This window comes from Stenella coeruleoalba (assembly GCF_951394435.1).
Source record: "Stenella coeruleoalba genome assembly, chromosome: 10".
Lineage (NCBI taxonomy): Eukaryota > Metazoa > Chordata > Mammalia > Artiodactyla > Delphinidae > Stenella > Stenella coeruleoalba.
This window is the reverse complement of record NC_137156.1, coordinates 39,195,529-39,219,753: the sequence shown is the minus strand read 5'-3', so window position 1 is coordinate 39,219,753 and position 24,225 is coordinate 39,195,529. Positions and strand designations below refer to the sequence as shown.

Below are 24,225 nucleotides of genomic sequence, written 5' to 3'. Positions count from 1 at the left end.
ACAGCAGGCAGATGCCAACATCATAACTGGAAGAAGTGACTTATGACTCCATCCTCTCATTTAAACCTCTACGTCTTGGACCCATGAGATGCGAGACAATTAGAAATGAGGCACCGTGAGGAGGCAGCACGCTGAGCTGGGCTGTATGTCCTTGGGCATGTCACTCCCCCTCTGTGGCCTCAGCTGCCTTGTCTGTAAGAGGAGAGGCTGGACAAGTTGATTTCGATGGTCCCTCCCAGTCCACTTATGTAGTTCTGGGCTGGGGATGATCAGAAAAGCTATGGGGCATGGGTTCATCCTGGAGCAAAGTCAAGGAGATGGAACAGTCTCAGGAAGACTAAAGGGGCCTAGGATTTTCCTGCTAAACCTTTTGGCCAAGGCCCCTGCCTGGCCTCTTCTAGTGTGGAATTGTCCAGGGCCCAAGACGGGACTAAGCCAGGATTTTCCCTGCTTATGAGCAGTCACAGCTTTGAGTCCCAAATCAGCTTCTCGGCTACAGTGACCCAAGGCCAGATCAGGTCCAGCCAGATGGGGGTGGCCGGTGGGGGTGTTTTCCTGACCTGCTGGAGGCAAGAGGCAAAGGTGGTTTCCTCCTTCCAGAAAAGAAGATGCGAATCCAGGAAGTTCTGTTTTCAATGAACTGAAAACACTCCCTTCCCTTTCTCCGCCAGCTTCCCCGGGGTTGCAAGGGCAGAGGCTCTGACCCCATCAGGAGGTACCTGGGGGGCTGGGGAGCATCGAGGAGAAGCTGAACCAATAGCAGAGGCATTTTCATGCTTTAGAGCAGCTTTGCGTTTGCAGAGTTTTCTTAACTCCTTATACGGACGGCAGTCACGTACTTCACAACTACGGTCTTATTCAAGTTTTCTGGGAATCCTGTGATGTCAGGTTAGGAATAGCATCCCCATTTTGCAGATGAGAAACATGAGGCTCCAAAGAGATAGAATAACTTGCCCAAGGTCAATTGGCAGATACGGGTATAGGAGCATAGGAAGCCAGGATGTGGGCGGCGTGGGCGATCTTTACTGGGTCATGATCAGAGTCGCCAAGGACTGAAAACTGAGGACAAGGGAGTTGGGCCAGGTGAAATAAACTGTTTATGAAGATGCTGAGGGCAGAGAGGTAGGGCTATGGCCTCTGCTTGAGAAGTGCCCATCACATTTCGAGGCACTAAAAGAAAACAGGTCACAGCACTGGGTTCGAGGGAAGCATCCCAGCTCTGCAAGCCTCTGCCTCCATTTCCCCATCTTTAAACCTCCGGTGGTTGGTATGTGAATTGAATGAGATAAAATATAGGTAGAACCCTTGGCACAAGGCCTGGCACATGGTAAGCACTTAACTGTCAGGCATCATCATTGTTATCATTACTAAGGTTGACAAAGCAGTAATTCTTTTTTCCATTTCATGCACCAGCCCCCTGAGGGTGGTTTTCATGAGCTTGCCCATTTTGCAGATGAGGAAAACTGAGGCTCAGTGAGGGACTTCTGCTTCCTTCTTCCGTAAATTGAAGGAATTGGGCTGGATGTTCTCTCAGCGACTGGCTTCCTCTCCTGAGCTGGGCAGGTACTAAGGGGCAGGGTAGGGAGAAAGTTCACTCCCTGTGCTCCCACTTAGCAACCAGGGCTGCCCTATCCAAAGAGTGCCCCCACAGTGTCCTGGAAGTGAGGCCTGCCGGTTCTCAGCTGTTCCAGGTCCCCAGGCGGCAGCTTTGAGGTCTGAGACACCAGCTCTGATCCGAGAGTGCAAAACCCAGCTGGGGTTCCCTGCTGCCCTGGGAGGAGGGAGGAACAGCTAGCTGCCTTCGTGGGAGACTCAGTCTCTGACCTGTTGGTGCCCGGTGTCTGGAGTCCACATGTCCTTCACAGAGAGACTTCCAGCATCTCCTCCTTAAAGTCCACTCTGTCCTGCTCCTGGCTCTCCAGAAGCTCCCTGCTGTTGCCCTTGTCCTGATTGATCTTCCTGGGTGTCTTCAGAAATCTGGAATTCAGGCCCCAGCTGCAAATCAGCCCGTGCCCCAGCTGCAGAGGTCTTCCAGGCCACCCCACCCCAGCTCCACTCCACCTGGCATCTTGGCTCCTAGGCCACTCACCTGAACAGGAGTTTCTGCCTGGGTTCCTTCTTAATGATGTTCAGATTATGGTAGGGGCACAAGGCATGTGACATCTTCTCATAGGTCACGTTCACCTGCTTCTGGAAGGAAAAGCAGCCCCACATCACCCCCTACTCCCCACCCTGCTCCTTCCAGGCCTGGGAGGGAGCAGGTTGGACTGGATGGTTTCTTAAGCCCCTCAGCCCAGGGGTCTGTTAGGGAATATGAAAGTTCTCATGCATTGGGAAGGAGAAAGGCAGGGGAAGGCCGGGGTTGGGGGGGGGGGGAAGAAACAATGGGATGGTTCTGTCATCTACTTGACTGAGACCCATGGGCCAGGAGTGAATTGCATGTTGCTTTTAAATGGCAAATGTCACGAGTAGTAACAAATAAATATATAGTTAGTAGGAGAGACAGCATGGTGGGGTAGCATGAGGGCCTTGCCACCTAACTGTGTGGCTTTGACCAAGTCAGGTTTTCCTCTCTCTGGGGAGTGGACTGTGCAGAGTAGGGACAAAGAGGCTGGGCTTTGGTGTCAATTTAAGCTCCAGCTCCACCATTTGGCAGCTGTGTGACCTTGGATAAGTTTCTTTACCTCTCTGCATCTGTTGCCCCAGCTATAAAATGAAAATAAAAACATCAATCTCACAGATTTGTTGTGAGCATTAAATTAGTTAATCCATGAGAGCACTTAGCACAGTGCTTAACATGTGGTCTGTGCTCAGTAAATGGAACTGCTGCCCTTGGGGCCTCAGTTGCCCTCCCTCCAGATAAGCACACCCAAACTTTAGTCATTTGCATCCTTCCAGCCACCAGCACTACCCAGAGGCCACAAAACAGGGTGGCGCCCAGAGCTACATGGTCTGGATTCAGGTCTCTGCTCTGCCACCTACTGGCTGCAAACACTGGGACAAGTTGATACACCGCTCTGTGCCTCAGTTTCCGCATCTGATAATATCCACCCCATGAGGTTGTTGTGAGGACTAAATGAGTTAATACAGGCAAAGCCCTCTGAGCAATGCTTGGCAATCAAATGCTGTGCCATTTTAGGAGATGCTATATATTGCAGATGATCATTATTGGTTTTTTGTTTGTTTTAATTTATTTAACTTATTTATTTATTTTTGGCCGTGTTGGGTCTTTGTTGCTGCGCATGGGCTTTCTCTAATGGCGGCGAGCGGGGGCTACTCTTCGCTGTGGTGCGCAGGGCTTCTCATTGTTGTGGCTTCTCTTGTTGCAGAGCACGGGCTCTAGGCACAAGGGCTTCAGTAGTTGCAGCATGCGGACTTAGTAGTTGCGGCTTGCGGGCTCTAGAGCACAGGCTCAGTAGTTGTGGCGCATTGGCTTAGTTGCTCCACAGCAGGTGGAATCTTTCCGGACCAGGGCTCGAACCCATGTCCCCTGCATTGGCAGGCAGATTCTCAACCACTGCGCCACCAGGGAAGCCTGATCATTATTGTTAATAGTTTTCTTTAAAGACTCTTTTTAACCTAAATGAATTTATTTATAGACTAGCACACTGGTTTTATATCACCACTGTCAATCATGAGATTGACAAAGTAGTTAAATTTTGTCATCCTAATGCTTACTAAAATAAATAATTATTAGAATTTGGAGTAAACCGCCTAAAATCCCCTGGCAGACACCCATTTAGGTATGGGCGCTCCTCACGTTAGGAATGCTGGCCTCGGTCATCCCCAGGCCTTTCCAGCCCTGACAGCTGATGATTCTGCAGGGCCTGAGACCTGGGTTTCTGTCCCAGCTTCCTCCAGGGTACCAGCTTCCTCACCTGGCTTAACAGCAAATGATGCACAATTCATGTAAGCGTGCTTTGAAAGCCTCAAATGCTAAGGAAAGGTGGAATTAAGCAATTAGAAGGCAAGATTCCTGAGTTCCAGGGACAGTCCCCATCCTCAAGAAGTAACTGCCTGTCCCTCGGAATCTCCCAAAATAAAATGATCCCAACAACAGCCACTATGGAGAATATATGGAGGTTCCTTAAAAAACTAAAAATAGAACAACCATATGACCCAGCAATCCCACTACTGGGCATATACCCAGAGAAAACCATAATTCAAAAAGACACATGCACCCCAATGTTCATTGCAGCACTATTTACAATAGCCAGGTCATGGAAGCAACCTAAATACCCATCAACAGACGAATGGATAAAGAAGATGTGGTACATGTATACAATGGAATATTACTCAGCCATAAAAGGGAACGAAATTGGGTCATTTATAGAGACGTGGATGAACCGAGAGATTGTCATACAGAGTGAAGTAAGTCAGAAAAGGAAAAACAAATATCGTATATTAACGCATATATGTGGAACCTAGAAAAATGGTACAGATGAACCAGTTTGCCAGGCTTCTGAGACATAGATGTAGAGAACAAATGTATGGACACCAAGGGGGGAAAGTGAGGGTGGGGAGTGGGGGGATGAATTGGGAGATTGGGATTGACATATATACACTAATATGTATAAAATAGATAACTAATAAGAACCTGCTGTATAAAAACTAAATAAATAAAATTCAAAAAATTTAAGAAAAAAATGATCCCAACACTTCTGGGGCTGCTGGTGAAGCTCCCATCAGTTGAGGCCTGTCCCCTAGTGCTGAGGGGTCCACTGTGGCCCCTGCCCTGTCATGTGTGTTGAGACCATCCTGCCCGCTGACTGAGGTTCACCTTGTGGTTTCCCCAGAATCTGGCAAGCCCATTTGGATCCACAACTCAGAAGATCTTGGCATTATTGTCTTCCCACTTGATGTAGGGCTCGTACCAGGTGTCAGAGAGCAGCTGGTACTTGTAATCCCACAGCAGCTGGCAGTCTGCAGTTGAGCACAGAGGGTGCAGACAGGGCGCCTTCATGGAGCTGTGAGGACGAGCATGAGAAAGGTGCTCTGGGGCTCTCGAAGCCGGGGCCCAGGCGTGCAGCGAGGTGGTGAAGACGACGGTACTAACAGAAACAGCCACACGTGGGGCCTCATTACTCATCTCATTCAATCATCCTGACTCTAACAGGTGGAGACCTTTAACCCCCAGCAAGGGATGAGGAAATGGGCTCAGAGAGGTATGGACATAACCCAGTCACCAGGCTCCTAAGGAGCAGGCGGAATGGGTAGCCTAACCCAGCTCTTCAGACACCAAAGCCAACACCCTTCGCCCGGGGGCAGGTGGCGGGGGCACTGGCCAGTGGCTGGCGGCTGGAACCCTGTCTCCAGGTCCCTCTCTGCCCCTGGCCCAGTCACTCAACCTCCCGGATCTCTATTAAATCAGGATTGTAACATCCATCCTATCCAGCCAGCACCCTAGCAGGAGGTTCTGGAAAATCGAATGTGCTATCATGAAGGGCAAGTGGCAGAGGGAGCCTGGGCGCAAGCTCTTAAGTCCCACCTGGGCCACCTGGCTCGGGCGTGGGGGGCAGGTTACCGGACTTCTTCTGAGCCATAGTTTCGTCGTGTTGGGTGATGTGAGGATTAAGTAACATAATCGACCAAAAGACCCTTAGCACAGTGCCTGGTACAGAGTAAGTGCTCTAAGAATGTTAAGCATTATATTAAAATCAAGTAACTGTGTTTCAGTGACTCCCAGTCACTTTTAACCCAGGAGCTAAGTTTCTGCCCCCTCTGTGGTGTCTTAGGATAAATGTAGTGGCCCCGCCATGACTAGAAAACACACTTTGGGAAGGCAGTCAGCTTATCTGTCAGTCCATCTGGTTACCTGTCTGTTAGTCAGTCCTTTAACAATGAATGCGGAGAAGTATATCACCTGATTAGAGCTCAGGCCCTAGAGTCAGACTGCCTGGATTCACACTTCAATTCTGCCACTTACTGCTGTGTGACCATGGGAAGGTCACTTAACCTCTCTGTGCCTCATTTTCCTTATCTGTAAAATGGGGCTAATAATAATACCAACCTCAGAGGGCTGTTGTGGGGTTAAATAAAAGCCTTAGAACCATGCCTGGCACATAGTAAACACTCAACTATTTAAAAATAAATAAAGTTTTGGGGCTTCCCTGGTGATGCAGTGGTTAAGAATCCGCCTGCCAATGCAGGGGACACTGGTTCGATCCCTGGTCTGGGAAGATCCCACATGCCGCAGAGCAACTAAGCCCGCGAGTCACAACTACTGAAGCCCACATGCCTAGAGCCCGTGCTCCATAACAAGAGAAGCCACCGCAAAGAGAAGCCCACGCACTGCAACAAAGAGTAGCTCCCGCTCGCCACAACTAGAGAAAGCCCACACGCAGCAACAAAGACCCAAAGCAGCCAAAAATAAATTAATTTTTAAAAATTAATTATAAAAATAAAGTTTTAAAGGGGGAGGGGGCATACTCTAGGCCAGTCTGACTGTCTGAACTATGACTGGTAAATCGTCCCTGGCCTGGACATAGGGTGGGCTTGGCGATCCCGGGCAGCACTTTCTGCTTGCTGTGACCAGACTGTGACCAGCACACAGGAGAATTACCCCACACACCACTGCCAAGCACAGACCCTCTCATTCCCCAGATCAAAATAACCCTCCTCCTTGTCACCCACCCCCCTCTGGGACTTAGCCTCAGCACACCTCCCTCCTGTGTGCCAGGGGAGCACAGCCTCCTACTCACCAGTGATCCTGCCATCGATGGGGGCCTGTGGCATCGTGGGGAAGGAGGAGACTCCTTCAGCCCTGCAGCTGAGCTCCACACAGTGAGATAAACTGAGGGACTCCTGCCTGCTGAGGGGCCAGCTGGCCAGGCCAGGGGCATCCACATGGCTCAAAGAGCTGGCAAGCCCCAGGGCTGGTGGCTGCTGCAGGAGGCCCCGATCCCCTCTGCAAGCAGAGGAGCACCATCGATTCTTTGGGCCCAGAGCCTCCCCCAACCCAGACCCCCTCAGTGACATGCGCGGGAGCCCGTGGGGCTGCACTCCTAGTGCTCTCCCCACACCCAGCCCCTGGTTAGGAGGTCAGGGAAGCACTGGAGGGTGTGGGTGAGGGCCAGACAGCCCAGGTGCTAACCCTAGCTCCCAGACAAGTAACTTAGTTTCTCAAACCTGCTCCCTCATCTGTAAAATTGTTCACAAGGCCAAGAGGTGACAGAGCCAGGTCCAGAACCCAGGTGCCGTCTTCATCCACCCAATAACTATTGATGGAGAACCTTCAGTGAGACAGGCATTGTTCTAAGAATGTTGGGGACACATCACTAAACTGAAAAGAGCTTCTGCCCTCATGGAGCTTTATATTCTAGTGGGGTAGGGAGGGGGAGGAAGACAGATGATTAAAATAAAAAAGGAAATAGAAGTAGTATACAATATGGGGGGAAAGGATAAAGCACTACTGTACAAGGCAAATAGGGAATTCTGGGAAATGCCTCACAGACATGATAACATTTGAACAGACACCTAAGGAGGTAGATGAGTGAGCTATGTGGGCATGTAAAGAAGAGATTGCAAGGCAGAGGGAACAGTAAGTGCAAAGGCCCTGAGGCAGGGGTTTCTCTGGCTTGTTCAATGAGCAGGGAGGCTGGTGTGGCTGGAGAAGCATGAGCAAGAGGGAGAGGAGTGGGAGAGGACAGCAGAGGGCAGGGAGGTCGTTGTATGGACTGGGGCTTTGACGAGTGAGATGAGAGCCACTGGAAGATTTTGAGCAAAGAAGTAACATGACCTGACTTATGAATCTCTGGCTACTCTGTTGAGAATAGATCATAGGAGATCAAGGGCAGAAGCAAGGAGACCAGTGAGAAGGTTCTCCAGAGGAGGCAGGGGCTGGACCCTGGGCAGCACTACAGGTGTGTGAAGTGGTTGGATTCTGGGTAGATCTTGAAGGTAGAGCCAGCAGGAGTTGTTGACAGTTGGGATGAGGATGAGAGAGAAAGAAAGTAATCAAAAATGACATCCAGCGTTTTGGCCTGAGCAACTGGAAGGTTGCAGCAGTGAGTAAGGACTGGGAGTGACATGAATAGCCCTGTGTGCAGGTCCCTGGAGACCCTGAGGAGAGCAATTTCCATGGAGAGATCAGGAGGAGAAGAGAGGGATGCCACATAAACAACCCTCTGCTGGAGAGGAGAGCAGAGAAAGGGGGAGATGAGAGGCAAGTCCCCTCGGCTAGAGGACAGTCACAGAGGGCAGGGGTGAGAGTTGGGGAGGCAGGGCAGGGGGAGATGGGGAGCCTGGCCCACAATGCTGCCTCTTTCATCATTTTGCCTGGAAGAAGCTCTGCCCTCTGATGAGGCCAATCTGGGGGAGGGTCTAAGAGAGCCTCCTCACCTTCCAGGCAGCAGGGGAAGGGCTGAGTGGGCACCCTCTGCCTGAAAGCTCTTCCGAAAAAGGGCCCACATGCCACAGCTTGCCGCTGGGTCTTGATGTACTGGAGCAACTCATACAGAACGTCAGCTGAAGCGGGGGGGCGCGGGAGGGCAGGCTGCTGACCAGGTGTCAGCTGGCATGTCCGTCACAAGATTCGTGCTGATGGAGATGCTACGCAGAGGCCTTAGGATGGAAATGGGGAAGGGAGAGGGAGGGAGCAAGACAGCTCCCCACCCCCACCCCCGCTCCCCCCGGTTTGCATCAGAGAAGCCAGTGAGTGCCCCCGACCTGAACCCAGGGAGCGGAGTGGGAAGTCGTCCTTGGTGAGGATGCAAAGGGCTCGGCCGTTCATCTCAAAGTCCTGCTCCCTGGTGTGCTGCAGAGAATACTCCTGCCCAGCCACGCGCAGCCAGTGCAGCTCGTCCTTGTTGCTGGAGAGCATGGGCTGGATGGGGTTGACGGAACCCCAAGGAGGTGCCCAGAGAGGAGGGCTTGGCTACGGGGTGCCTGACTCTCTGGCTCAAATCGCCTCACCTCACAGATGAGACAGAGTTCAGCCTTCAGCATCCGACAAGGCACTGCCAGCCTGGTCGGGTGGCCCAATGGCCACACAGCCTCACAGGCTGTCTGCAGTCTGACTGCCTGCCTTTGTTTCTCCAGAGGCAGAACTACCTGGCTTGACTCCTGGGCTTGCAGTTTGCAAGCCGCAGGCCTGCGTGGGTGTTGGCATCTGGAAAACGGGGCTGGTGGTCGAGAACAGTGGAGCGTGTAAAAGCGGCAGTATTTGGGTGAGCAGGCTGTGTTCATCCCTGCCCTTCCTCTTGAGTTCTCCCCAAACTTCCTTCTTCCCTTTCCATCTGAGCCTCTTCCTCCTGTCCCCACACCCCTCCTCCAAGAGAAGGGTCTCACTTATCCGAGTGTTGAACAATCACTGATCTCAGCCTTTCTGCCAGAAGCTATGTTAGGCGCTGGGGTCAACGGGGAAGTTACAACGTTTCAAGTTGCAGGCTGGAGGGGCAAACAGTGACCTGGAGCCCTTTCAGAGACGAAGAGCCGGTTTACATGATTTGAAGGCTGGGCACCTGCTCTAAAGCTAGGGCGCCTGAAATAGGGCCGGGCACGTGACAGTGGGCCAAGCGGCCCCGCCCCCGCCGTCCAGAATGGAGCCCGGGTCTCGCGGAGCTTGAATTCCCGGCTCGGCGTCTCTTCCCTCCACCCTGGCAGAGTGCCCAGCGCCCGAGGGGAGGGCGGCACGAAGCCCGGCCGCGCCCATGGCCGAACTGCCGCCGCGGGCTGGACTGGCCCCGCCAGCTAAGCCCCGTCCGCCCTCCGGGGCCGCGCGCCAGGTAAGTTGGGCCCGGCCCCGGCGCCGCGTCCCCGGGCCTCCTCTCCCGGCGAGACCAACTTTTGAGGCACAGGGGTTCGCTTCGAGCCGCCCCTGCTCGTTAGGAAGAGCTGCGCGCAGCATCTTCGTCCAGGGGAACTTCGGCCCCTCATCTCGCCCCTGCCCACCGCCCGGCTTGCTCGGGCGGTCCGGGGTGAACAAGGGGCCCGACTTGTGCGTCCTGAGGGGACTCGGGGAGGGGGAGGCGCAGAGTCCGGGCTGGAGTCGCAGGGCTCCTCCTCCTGGCTGCTGGGAATCGAGGGGGTGGTTCGTCTGCGCTGGGTCCCGGGGCTGGACCCCGCTGCGTTGGGACTCAGCCTCTCAGCCTCCTAACCTCCCCTCCCCGCCCCCCTTACAGTAGGTTCCAATAATATTTAATTGCGTCTCGGGCTTAAAACTCATCCATAGTCTCGCAGGTCCCTTGATTCAGCCAAGTCCCTCCGTGCTCCTTCCTCTATTAGATAAAGTACCAGGGAGGAGGGGGCGGGGGAGAGGACTGGAGGGACCCCTGAAGCTCTGGCCTCGGCCGAAAAGGTGCTTCTGATGTTTTCATTTCCCTTGCTGAGCTGCTGCTTCTGGGTTAAATTCATTTTATTGCCTGTTCATTTTTAAAGAAAGACTGACAGAGTTACTCTAATAGATCAAGGGTCTGAGCTCAGAGTAGGTCAAAGGCACTTACAGGTAGATAGGTGAATAAAAATAGAAGGAGGGTTGGCAAGTACAGCCAGGACACCTGTGTTCATAGCATACTAATAAAGGCCAGAATCTCCTCATTTATCTCTGGTGGGAAATGCTGATGGTGTCACAGGATCAAACTCAAACCGCATCCAAACCAGGTGATTTCCCCTGAGCATTCAGTGAAAGGAAGTATCTGTCCATGGTAGGAGTGGCTGGGCAGTTTTGAATGGTCGGATGAGAGGAGCTTGCCTAGAATGGAACTAAAGATCTGCTCACGTGTTCCCGTGTGAAGACGCACATGGGCATCAAACCTATACCGTTCCTATGAATGCTCAGTCTCATGTTTATTCTTCCAGACACACTCCCGGCATCATTTATTGGGAGCAGGAGCCGTTGGGGTCCAGCGAGCTTCCCAGCATGAGACAGGCACTTTCCTAGAGCTTCCAAACAGTTCTTTAAAAATCGTTACTCAGAGGTTTGTGAGTTGTATTTTCATTGCACTTCAGAGACTTCCTGTTTATCTCCCGGTCTCTGGTAACAACATAGCATTTTGTTTGAACCCTTGGTTTGTCTTAAGGAGACCCTGGTTTTGGAGGTTTTGATTAAAAAGTGCCTTGTACTGGACTTCCCTGGTGGCGCAGTGGTTAAGAATCTGCCTGCTAATGTAGGGGACACGGGTTCGAGCCCTGGTCTGGGAAGATCCCACAGGCTGCGGAGCAACTAAGCCCTTGAGGCACAACTACTGAGCCTGCGCGTCTAGAGCCTGTGCTCTGCAACAAGAGAAGCCACGACAATGAGAAGCCCGCGCACCGCGTTGAAGAGTAGCCCGCACCACGTTGAAGAGTAGCCCCCGCTCGCCGCAACTAGAGAAAGCCCACACACAGAAACGAAAACCCAACACAGCCAAAATTAAATAAATTTATTTTAAAAAAAAAAGTGCCTTGTACTACAGGGTTTTTTGATCTGCAGTTGGACTTATGATTTTAAAATACCACATTCCAGTTAGTAGGAAGCAAAGATGTTATCTGTTTCTACAGAAGTTTTATGTAGTATTCCAGGAAATAGAGGCTTTGATTCTTCCCATCATCAGATGATTTGAGCCCATCTTCGTGACCAAACACTTTTACATTATACTGACTAGAAGGAATAATCACAGAGAAAAAAAAATGGGTTGGTGGTGGGATCTTTATTCTCAACTGCATTTGAATCTTTTGGAACCCAACTGAATGTATTTGTATGGTTTGCACCATGCGTTTCTCTGTCTTCTCTTCATGAGTTCCCTCAAAGAGAACACTCTGGACCTCGATGGCCACCTTTATTCACATAAAGGATTTTTCCATTTGGAGTAAACATGTTGGGAGGTGAGGAGTTAATATTGTGTAGAATCAATGTCCCACATTTTCAGAGGGGTCTCAATCCAGAACAAAGAATGAGAAGAGGACTCTGATGGTACCAGCTCTACCGACTGGGAGAAAGTCTCTCTGCCAGTTGGGAAAATCACTTCATGAGTCTTTGTATTTTTAAATCAGAGATATAACCAGAGGATCTGTATTTTATGCATTTTGAAGAGAAAAGAGGCTGAATTTAGCTTCTATATTTACTTTTTCCATTTTTCTCATGTTAATATTTTTTTAAAAAACCAACAAAAACCCCTTTGGATCCCTGCAATAGCCCAAAGTCATACTGCCTTGGCAACAGTAGCTAGTCCACTGGAGTCTCCAGATATCAAGACAGAAAATTTTAAATGCACTTCCAGGGACTTCCCTGGCTGTCCAGTGGTTAAGACTTTGTGCTTCCACTACAGGGGGCACGGGTTCCATCCCTAGTCAGGAAACTAAGATCCCACATGCTGCATGGCTCGGCCAAAAAAACAAAAACATAAAATGCACTTCCAATAAAATGTCACATTTTTAAAGACATTAGAACTGACCTTCCAGGCTTCCCTGCTGGCACAGTGGTTAAGAATCCACCTGCCAAGGCAGGGGACACGGGTTCGAGCCCTGGCCTGGGAAGATCCCACATGCCGCAGAGCAACTAAGCCCGTGCGCCACAACTACTGAGCCTGCTCTCTACAGCCCGCGAGACACAGCTCCTGAGCCCGTTTGCCACAACTACTGAAGCCCGTGCACCTAGAGCCCATGCTCCACAACAAGAGAAGCCACAGCAGTGAGAAGCCCATGCACCGCAACAAAGAGTAGCCCCCGCTCACCACAACTAGAGAAAGCCTGCACGCAGGAACGAAGACCCAATGCAGCCAAAAATAAATTTAATTAATTAATTAATTATTTTTAAAAAAGATCCTTTCGCTTACAGGATCTTAGTTCTCCGACCAGGGATTGAACCCAGGCCCTCGGCGGTGAAAGTGCCTAGTCCTAACCCCTGGACCACCAGGGAATTCCCTAGTAACTAGTTTTTAAAGCTAATGAATTTGTTCTTTAACCCTACTTATCACTTATCAGCAGTGTGTATAACGTGCTGCTTTCCCCCCACCCCCTCAGGCCGTGTCTCTCTCAGGGCTGATTGCAATTCCTACAAGATGCGTTCACTTTATTTTATTTTTTTAACTTTTAATTTTATATTGGGGTATAGCCACTTAACACTGTTGTGATAATTTCAGGTCCACAGCAAAGCAACTCAGCCATACATATACATGTGTCCATTCTCCCCCAAACTCCCCTCCCATCCAGGTTGCCACATAACATTGAGCAGAGTTCTGTGTGCTATACATTAGGTCCTTGTTGGTTATCCATCTTAAATATAGCAGTGTGTACATGTCGATCCCAAACTCCCTGACTATCCCTTCCCCCCGGTAACCATAAATTCGTTCTCTAAGTTTATGAGGCTGTTTCTGTTTTGTAAATGAGTTCCTTTGTATTATTTCTTTTTAGATTCCGCATAGAAGGGATATTGTGATATTTCTCTTTCTCTGTCTGACTTACTTCACTCAGTATGACAGTCTCTAGGTCCATCCATGTTGCTGCAAATGGCATTATTTCATTCTTTTTAATGACTGAGTAATATTCCATTATGTACATGTACCACATCTTCCTTTAACCATTCCTCTGTTGCATGGATGTTTAGGTAGCTTCCATGTCTTGGCTATTGTAAACAGTGCTGCAGTGAACATTGGGGTGCATGTATCCTTTCAGACCATGTTTTTCTCTGGATATATGCCCAGGAGCGGGATTGCAGGGTCATATGGTAGCTCTATTTTTAGTTTTTTAAGGCACCTCCATAGTGGCTGTACTACTTTACATTCCCACCAACAGTGCAAGAGGGTTCCCTTTTCTCCAAACCCTCTCCAGCATTTATTGTTTGTGGATTTTTTGATGATAGCCATTTTGACTGGTGTGAGGTGATATCTCATTGTGGTTTTGATTTGCATTTCTCTAATAATTAGCGATGTTGAACATCTTTTCATGTGCCTCTTGGCCATCTATATATCTTCTTTGGAGAAATGTCTATTTAGGTTTTCTGCCCATTTTTTGATTGGGTTGTTTGTTTTGATGTTATTAAGCCTCATGAGCTGTTTGTAAATTTTGGAGACTAATCCCTTATTGGTCACATCATTTACAAATATTTTCTCCCAATCTGTGTGTTGTCTTTTCATTTTGTTTATGGTTTCCTTTGCTGTGCAAAAGCTTTTGAGTTTAATTAGGTCCCATTTGTTTATTTTTGTTTTTATTTCCATTATTCTCGGAGATGGACCGAAAAAGATATTCCTGTGATTTATGTCAGAGAGTGTTCTGCCTATGTTTTTCTCTAGGAGTTTTATAGTGTCCAGTCTCACATTTAGGTCTTTAATCCATTTTGAGCGTATTTTTGTGTATGGTGTTAAAGAATGATCTAATTTCATTTTTTTACATGTAGCTGGCCAGTTTCCCCAGCACCGTTTGTTGAAAAGACTGTCTTTCCACCATTGTATAGTCTTGCCTCCTTTGTCGTACAGATGCGTTCACTTTAAATCCACCCATTCGCCTGTCTTCTCTTCCAGGTAGCTATAGAGTCCACGGCCTCAAATGGGGACCCCAGGAACAGCTGTCCCCTGCCCTACATCTACGCCTAGCAGCCCAGCGAGTACCTGAAGGCCTTGCTGGCCGTGGGGGAGATTTGCCAGGACTATGACAGGTATGAGACGCCCCATCTCTGTGGGTTCGCATGGCCCCTGACTGACCCTGGGCAGAAGAATGGAAATTAAGTCATTGCTGAGGCTCATGAGGGGACAGAATAAAGCCTGGCCCCAGACGTGTCATCTTCTCCACACCTAGAGAAACTGAGTTTACACCAAGCTCACACTGGGCACCAAAAAAATCCTCTTAGCTTTCTTCTCTTACTTGGCTGGCAGGACCACTGGATAGCAATTTTGGTTTCCCTTTTGTAAGGTTTCAGTATGTGCTTTGCTACGCCAAGTTTGGTGCATGGACCAGCAGTGTAAGGTCACCTAGGAACTTAGAACATCAAGCCCCACTTGAGAATCGGAATCAGCATCTCCAATGTAACACGATTCCCAGATGATTCGTGTGCACTGTGGAGCTGGAGAAGCACCAGTTTAGTGGGCACTGTTCTGTCTGATCCTTACATTAACCCTTCTGTCATGGGTGTTGTTTACCAGCAGAGGAAAACCATGCAGGGAGGTAAAGTGCCCTGTTGCACAGCCAGAAGCAGGATTTAAACCCAGATCCAGCTCATTCCACAGCGTAAGCTCGTAATCATGGATTTCACTGACCTTAAAAGCTATTGGTAACTTTAGCAGAGGGTGTGTGTCTGCCCATGTGCATGTGTGTGTGCCCATACTAGTGTGTGTGTGTTTGTATGTGTGCCTATAGAAAACACGATTTTGAGATCAGATGAGATCAGATCAGTATTATATTTATTTTTACTTGGTGGAAAACATTGACCTTTCCCACTAAGAGAATTCCCTGTAGGAAATGATTTACATAAGTCACATTAAACTGGATTTATTCTGCCTTTCCAGTATTTCCAGACTGAGGTGATGTTGTGCACACTTTTGATCCAGAAGGCTCTTTGAGGGAGAACTAGTGTAAATATAAATATGAGTAAATCTCAGTTGACTGCCTGGCATGATGGTAAAAGAGGGCTAGTTAGTAATGAGCAACAACTAACTGACCTGTTAAACCAGGACAATAAAGTGACTCTGTCCTCTAGTTTCAGAGAGATTTCATGGGATAGCCTGAATTTCTGTTCTTTCTAGTCTCATAATTGGTGATAATCGTATTAAAAACTTGATACCCCAGCACCACAGGGAGTGACACAACCTAGTGACCAGAAGGTGCAGAGAAACCAACAGGACAGGTAATAGGAAAGTTTCCATCAGTGTCCTTCCCGCTGGTGAGTCTCTGGATTCGGCTTGGTCATTGCCAGTAATTCAGATGGGTTTGAAGCCAGTCGGGGATGAATGAACAGGTCCAATCAAATCAGACAGCTCTAAACACTAGGCTCGTAGTGTTTAGAATGGAATGTGCATGGAACCACACTTCCCCTCTTACACATTTGGAATAAAGGGCAATAATAACATTGTGTGTGTGTGTGTGTGTGTGTGTGTGTGTGTGTGTGTGTGTGTGTGTGTGGCCATGCCATGTGGCTTGTGGGATCTTAGTTCTCTGACCAGGGATTGAACCCACGCCTGCAGCAGTGAAAGCGTGGAGTCCTAACCACTGGACTGCCAGGGAATTCCCAATAATAGCATTTTTAATTATCTTGTTGAAGTAATAGTTATACTTGCGATATTGTCTGTAAAGACAATTGGAATCTCAGCTCTGATTTCTTCAGGCCCCAATTCGGGGAGGATTCTTAGAGAGGCTCATGTCATGGAGATTTCTGCCAAGGAGGGAAAAGATGGACAGATTGCGTCCCCACTGTCAGAAACTCCTCCAAATGTCCCCAAGACACCAACACAGTAATTCTCTCCTTCTGTCTATCACGCACACAGTTCATTGAGGGGACAGTCCTTTCCCTAATGTATATCCCTGGCAGCTTTGTCATAAATTAAATGACCTCATATGTGTGGTTTTCTCCTGGGCTCTCTATTCTATTCCTCTGGCCCGTGTGCTTCTTTTTGTGCCATTTCTACACTGTTTGGTTACTGTAGCTTTGTAATATGGTTTCAAGTCAGTGAGTGAGTTTCCTCCAGCTGCTGTTCTTCTTTCTCAGGATCCCCTTGGCTGTTCGGGGTCCTTTGTGGTTCCATGCAAATGTCAGGATTGTTTGTTCAGCCTCTGTGAAAAATTCCATTGGAATTTTGATAGGAATTGCATTGAATGCGCACACTGTTTTGGGTAGAATGGACATTTTAGCACTACTAATTCTTTCCATTCATGAGCACAGGATATCTTTCCATTTATTTGTGTCTTCAGTTTCTTCATCAGATGTCTTAAGGTTTTCAGTGTGCAGCTCTTTCACGTCTTGGGTTAAATTTATTCCTAGGTAGTTGGTTCTTTTGATGTTATTGTAAATGGGATTGTTTTCTTGATTTCTCTCTCTCTGATGGTTCATTATTAGTGTAGAAAAACACAACTGATTTTTGTGTATTGATTTTGTATCCTGCAGCTTTACTGAATTCATTTATTGGTTCTAACAGTTTTTTGGTGATTTAATACAGAAAACTGGAATTAGAAATCCCACTGTTTCTACCACATCCAGGTCATGCACAACACCCAAGACATAGTGGCTACTAATATAATCTTCCCCCAGTGTCCCTTAAAAACGTGTGAAGTCCTACAAGGGTGAATTGCATCATCATTTTGGGTGAGCAGGATCTGGGTAGGGCTTGGTCTCTATAGCAAAGGTTGTTGTCTTCTCTACATTTCTTTCCTTTTATTGACATGACTGTTTTGAAAAGTCATTTATTTACCAGTAATTTCAAACGTATAGAAAATTTAAAATAGCAGTACAAAGTACTCACATTTGCCACTGTACACAAAACACTTCAGTGTCCCAAAATAGGGACACTCTTCCAGGGAACCAGCATGAAACCTCCACATGAGGAAATATCATGGTTTCCACATTATGATGCAATTCACAGGCCCACTTCAACTTTCACCAGCTGCCCCAACTCTAGGGAAATGTCTCTTTTCATTCTGATCCTGTTTTGTTCTTCTGAAATAATGAGTGATACTTTCCCTCATTATCACAACCTTGATGGATTGAAAGTGCATAGGATGAGTAAGATCTGGGTGACCTTTTCTGTATTGTAACATGTATCAGTACTTCATTCCTTTTTTTTTTTTTTTTTTTTTTTTTGCGATACGCGGACCTCTCACTGTTGTGGCCTCTCCCGTTGCGGAGCACAGGCTCCGGACGCGCAGGCTCAGCGGCCATGGCTCACGGGCCCAGCCGCTCCGCGGCATGTGGGATCTTCCCGGACTGGGGCACGAACCTGTGTCCCCTGCATTGGCAGGCAGACTCTCAACCACTGCGCCACCAGGGAAGCCCTTCATTCATTTTTTATTGTGATTAAATGTACATAACATTTACCATTTAAACCATTTTAAGTACACAGTTCTATGGCATTAACCACACTCATATTGTTGTACAAATATCCTCACCATCCACGTTCAGATCTTTTCCATTTTCACCAATGAAACTCTGTAGCCATTAAACACTAATTCCCCTCAGCAACTGCATTCTATTTTCTGCCTTTGAACTTGACTTCTCTGGATACCTCATATAAGTGGAATCATATCATTTTTGTTCTTTTGTGACAGGGCTATTTCACTTATCATAATGGATCAAGGTTAATATATGTTGTAGCACGTGTCAGAATTTCCTTAGTTTTTAAGGATGAATTTTCAGTGCTTTTTGTGTATACCACATTTAGTTTATCCATTCATCCATTGACACTTGGGTTGCTTCCACCTTTTGCTACTGTGATTAATATTGCTATGAAGATGAGCGTACCCGTATCTGTTCCAGTCCCTGCTTTCAATCTTTTGGGTATACCCTGATGTGGAATTGATGGATCATATGTTAATTCTATGTTGAAGTTTTTGAGGAACTGCCGTACTGTTTTCAACAGAGACTATATCATTTCACTTGATTCCTTTTTTTTTTTTTTTTTTTGCGGTACGCGGGCCTCTCACTGTTGTGGCCTCTCCCGTTGCGGAGCACAGGCTCCGGACGCGCAGGCTCAGCGGCCATGGCTCACGGGCCCAGCCGCTCCGCGGCATGTGGGATCCTCCTAGACCGGGGCACGAACCTGTGTCCCCTGCATCGGCAGGCAGACTCTCAACCACTGCGCCACCAGGGAAGCCCTCACTTGATTCCTTTTAAGACAGAATAATATGGATCAGCCTCCATGTCACTTATCCATTTACCCATTGGTGGACATTAGCATTGTTTCTACCTTTTGGCTGTTGTGAACAGTGCTGCTGTCAATAGATGTGTACACCTGTTTTCAATTCTTTGGGTTCTATATCTAGGGGTGGAGTTGTTGAACCATAGATAATTGTATATTCATAGAGTAAACAGAGGTTGCACCATTTTCCATTTCCACAATAAGGTTTAAAAGTTTCAGTGTCTCTGCATTGTTGCCAACATTTGTTATTTTAAATGTTTTTGATTATACCCATTTTAGCATGTGTGAAGGCATTATTACTGCATTGTGGTTTTAAGTTGCATTTCCATCCTATCTTTTCAGCTGCTTGTTGACCATCTGCATGTCTTGTTTGGGGAAGGGTCTATTTAAGTCCTTTGTCCACATTTAAAATTGGGTTATTTGTCTTTGTTGATGAGTTGTAAACGTTCTTGATACACCTGGATAAACACTTATCAGATATAAATATAATGTGAAATTCTTCCATTCTGTGGGCTGTCATTTCACTTTCTAAATTGCATTTTTTTGATGCACAAAGCTTTTTAAGGAAATCTAATTTTTTTCTTTTGGTTGCTGGTTATGAAGGTTTATCTCTATGTTTTATTGGAGATTTTACAGAGTCGTCCCTCAGTATCCATGAGGGATTGGTTCCAGGACACCCCACAGATACCAAAATCCATGGATGCTCAAATCTCTTATATAAAATGATATAGTATTTGCACATAACCTAGGTACATCTTCCTGTATACTTCAGATCATTCCTAGATTGTGTATAAGAACTAATGCAATATAAATGCTATATAAATGTTGTAAAAACAATGTGAATGTTATGTAAATAGTTGCTGGAATGTGGTAAATTCAAGTTTTTCCTTTTGAAACTTTTTGGCATTTTTTTTTCTAATAGTTTTTGATCTGGCATTGGTTGAATCCATTGATGTGGAACCCGTGGATTCAAGGAGCTGAGTAAAATTTTACTTTTTACATTTAAGCCTTTTATGTATTTTGAGATGCTTTTTGTATGTGGTATGAGGTAAGGGTCCAGTTTCATTCCTCTGCATGTGGTTAGCCAGTCACCTAGCACCATTTGTTGAAAACACCATTTCCCCCCATTTTAATGCTGTTGACTGTAGTCTGAAATCTGTTCATCATAGATGAATGGGTTTATTTCTAGGATCTCCATTCAGTTGCATTCATCCATATGTATATCTTCATGCCAGTATCACAGCATTTTATTTAATGTTGCTGTGTGCTGTGTTGATTTTCTTTCTAAGAATTGTTTTAGCTCTTTAGGTTCTCTTGAAATTCCACATTTCAGGGTGTCATATTCTGCTCCCTTTCACATGGATGTACCCCAGTTTGCTTATGCATCATCTACTGAACACATCCTAATTCCTGTAAGGTTTAGACATTATGAGTAGAGGTTCTGTGCATAATAGCATCCTTGTTTTTGTGTGGATACAGTTTTCCAAAGCAGTTGTGTGAATACTGGAGGCATGATGGATGGATCTCAAGATGTGAGACCTCTTTGGCTTTGGAAAATACTGCCAACCTGTATCTCAAGAGGCCGTCTGTGCGTTCCATCAGCAATGAAGAAGAGTTGCTGTTGTTCCCCTTCCTCCAGTAATCGGTAGTGTCATTTTGGGAGGAGGTTAGCAGCTCTAATAGGTGTGTGGTGCTGTCTTGTTGTTTTGTTTATTTATTTTTTAAATTTATTTATTTTTTTTTTTTTGGCTGTGTTGGGTCTTTGTTGCTGCGTGGGCTTTCTCTCTAGTTGCGGCGAGCGGGGACTACTCTTTGTTGCGGTGCACAGGCTTCTCATTGCAGTGGCTTCTCTTGTGGAAGAGCACGGGCTCTAGGCACACGGGCTTCAGTAGTTGTGGCACGCGGGCTCAGTAGTTGTGGCTTGTGGGCTCTAGAGCGCAGGCTCAGTAGTTGTGGCTCACCAGCTTAGTTGCTCCACGGCATGTGGGATCTTCCCGGACCAGGGCTCAAACCCATGTCCCCTGCATTGGCAGGTCGATTCTTAACCACTGCACCACCAGGGAAGTCCCTGTCCTGTTGTTTTAATTTGTAATTCCCTAATGATATATGACATTGATCATATTTTTGTCCACTTATTTATTATCTGTATATCTTCTTTGGTCAGGTGTCTGTTCAGATCTTTACCCATCTGTAATGAAGGTGTTTGCTTTATAGTTGTACAAACTCTTATCAGATATGCATATTGCAAATATTTTTTCTCCCAATCTGTGGCTTGTCTTTTGGTTTTCTGAGAATTTAAAGTTTTAAATTTTTAAAGTCCATGTTCAAAATTTTATTTCTTTTGTGGATAAGCTTTTGAAGTTTTGTGTTAAAATTCACCAAGTCCAAGGTTATGTAGATTTCCTTCTATGTTTTCATCTACAATTTTTATAGTTTTGCATTTTAAATTTGTCTATGGACAATTTTGAGTGAATGTTGGTGTAAGTTGTAAAGTTTGTGCCTACGGTCTTTTGATTGAATATGGTTTCCAATTAACTATTCTATAACTATTTTTGGAGAAGTCATGGGATATGTGGCTCCATTTCAGTTTGAATTTCCAAATTTAGTGGTTTCTGCAGGCTTGCCAGCTGGGAGCATGGGCTTCACAGAACTGAGAGGCTGCGGCCTGCACTTCCCAGCTGGCCAGCAGGTGGCGCCAAGCCTGCCTCTCTGACCCTTGAGGTGCATACACATTCCCTCCCTCCTGTCACAGCCCAGGGTCTGAGTGTCCCCTCCCTCCTGTCACAGCCCATTGCCTTAAGACAATGTTGAAGGTGACCTGAAGGTCCAGAAATCCCCTTACCCTCTGTGTCTGGGAAACCTTCCCTCAAACACCCTTCCCCGCAAAGACTCTGCTGAGACTCAGTATCCCCCCTTTTCTGACCAGGCCACACAGACCCAGTCCCTCCCCCGACTCATCAGCCAGGAAATGACACGCTCCTTCCCAGGATCAGTCAGAAAAATAGCTGGTGACCCACGCATTCCCCTCCTCCCTGGCCCAAACCGTAGCCACTGCCCTCCACCTTGTGCAGAAGCCCCACTCAGGGCATCTCCCCAGTCAGGGCCTCTGATCCATGTGCTGTCAGGCCACCTTTCATGTCAGCCCCACACCCAGACCTTTATACTTGTGTTTACACCTCTCCATGGAGAAACCTCCTTTACCCCAACTATCCAGATGTTTACAGACCTTGTCTCTTTTCCTCCAGCTTTTCAATCTCAGAATTACCTGACTGTCACCACTCATAGTCCCTGCAGAGCCCAGAGATTTCTCCTTGAAGGAAAGGTTCTGGAGAAATCACAGGGATAAATAAAGATGCCCAAGACGGTGAAGAGTGAGTGTTTTCTGGTTAGAATTTTAAAGTGCTCCAACTAATAGATCATTTGCATTCTAATAACATGTTGTTCCTGAATTTTAATGGGGGAAATTCTTTATCTCATAAATATGCCAAGTGGGAAGTCCATTTAAAAAAATGTTATCGAGGTAACTCTGAGGGTTTACAAAGAATGAGGACACAACGTCCTTTGTTCAGACACTGGCTGAGAGCTTCCCGCCAGGAGCCTCAGCCCCTTGGAGGGCGGGGCGGCCACGACCCTCCTCCCACAGGTGGGCCTCCTCAAGTGCATCCTGCACACAGGCCCAATGCCATCACAGAATCCTGAATTGGCCAATGGCGGGCAGCTGGCTAGAGATGCGGACAAGAGAAAACTGCCCAACAGCCTGGGACCACCATGTGGCATGGCCTCAGGACCCTGGTCCAGCGCAACAGCACCTCTGCATAGCCACACACCAGGCCAAGAGCTCTTCTGGTCTGGGATAAGGCAGGAAACTGTGAGTTGAAAGGAGGAGGGCATCCACCAGAGGGCAGACAGCAGAAACAAGAAGAACTTCAGTTCTGCAGCCTGGGGAAGGAAAACCACATTCACAGAAAGATAGACAAAATGAAAAGGCAGAGGACTTTGTACCAGATGAAGGAACAAGATAAAACCCCAGAAAAATAACTAAATGAAGTGGAGCTAGGCAACCTTCCAGAAAAAGAATTCAGAATAATAATAGTGAAGATGATCCATGACCTTGGAAAAAGAATGGAGGCAAAGATCGAGAAGATGCAAGAAATGTTTAGCAAAGTCCTAGAAGAATTAAAGAACAAACACCTAGAAGAATTAAAGAACAAACAAACAGAGATGAACAATACAATAACTGAAATGAAAAATACACTAGAAGGAGTCAATAGCAGAATAACTGAGGCAGAAGAACTGATAAGTGACCTGGAAGACAGAATGGTGGAATTCACTGCCATGGAACAGAAAGAAAAAAGAATAAAAAGAAATGAAAGACAGCCTAAGAAACCTCTGGGACAACATTAAACACGCCAACATTCACATTATAGTGGTCCCAGAAGGAGAAGAGAGAGAGAAAGGACCGGAGAAAATATTTGAAGAGATTATGGTCGAAAAATTCCCTAACATGGGAAAGGAAATAGCCACCCAAATCCAGGAAGCTCAGAGAGTCCCAAGCAGGATAAACCCAAGGAGAAACACACTGAGACACATAGTAATCAAATTGACAAAAATGAAAGACAAAGAAAAATTATTGAAAGCAACAAGGGAAAAACGACAAATAACATACGAGGGAACTCCCATAACGTTAATAGCTGATTTCTCAGCAGAAACTCTGCAAGCCAGAAGGGAGTGGCATGACATATTTAAAGTGATGAAAGGGAAGAACCTACAACCAAGATTACTCTACCCAGCAAGGATCTCATTCAGATTCAGTGGAGAAATCAAAAGTTTTACAGACAAGCAAAAGCTAACAGAATTCAGCACCACCAAACCAGCTCTACACCAAATGCTAAAGGAACTTTTGTAAGTGGGAAACACAAGAGAAGAAAAGGACCTACAAAAACAAACCCATAACGATTAAGAAAATGGTAATAGGAACATACATATTAATAATTACCTTAAACATGAATGGATTAAATGTTCCAACCAAAAGACACAGGCTCGCTGAATGGATATGAAAACAAGACCCATATATATGCTGTGTACAAGAGACCCACTTCAGACCTAGGGACACATACAGACTGAAAGTGAGGGGATGGGAAAAGATATTCCATGCAAATGGAAATAAAAGAAAGCTGGAGTAGCAATACTCATAAAATAGACTTTAAAATAAAGAATGTTACAAAAGAGAATGAAGGACACTACATAATTATCAAGGGATCAATCCAAGAAGAAGCTATAACAATTATAACTATATATGCACCCAACATAGGAGCACCTCAGTACATAAGGCAACTGCTAACAGCTATAAAAGAGGAAACCGACAGTAACACAATAATAGTGGGGGACTTTAACACCTCACTTACACCAATGGACAGATCATCCAGACAGAAAATTAATAAGGAAACACAAGCTTTAAATGACACATTAG

At 46.8% G+C, this 24,225-nt stretch overlaps 1 protein-coding gene and 1 long non-coding RNA gene across 3 annotated transcripts in view; one reads left to right on the top strand and one right to left on the bottom strand.

The window, feature by feature from the left end:
- Positions 1 to 1,859: 1,859 nt before the first annotated feature.
- Positions 1,860 to 8,821, bottom strand: ETV7 (ETS variant transcription factor 7; the record flags this gene model as incomplete). Its single annotated transcript, XM_079934316.1, is given in 7 exon segments — positions 1,860 to 1,977; positions 2,090 to 2,190; positions 4,781 to 4,825; positions 4,829 to 4,923; positions 6,702 to 6,907; positions 8,341 to 8,440; positions 8,668 to 8,821. Coding segments are annotated over 7 exon segments (819 nt in total).
- Positions 8,822 to 14,437: 5,616 nt separating this feature from the next.
- LOC307193036 overlaps positions 14,438 to 24,225 on the top strand; it is a 63,694-nt gene continuing 53,906 nt past the window's right edge. For both annotated transcript variants that reach the window (XR_013830208.1, XR_013830209.1), the window contains exon 1: positions 14,438 to 14,569. This is a non-coding gene — a long non-coding RNA (uncharacterized lncRNA). The remainder of the gene's footprint in view (positions 14,570 to 24,225) is intronic.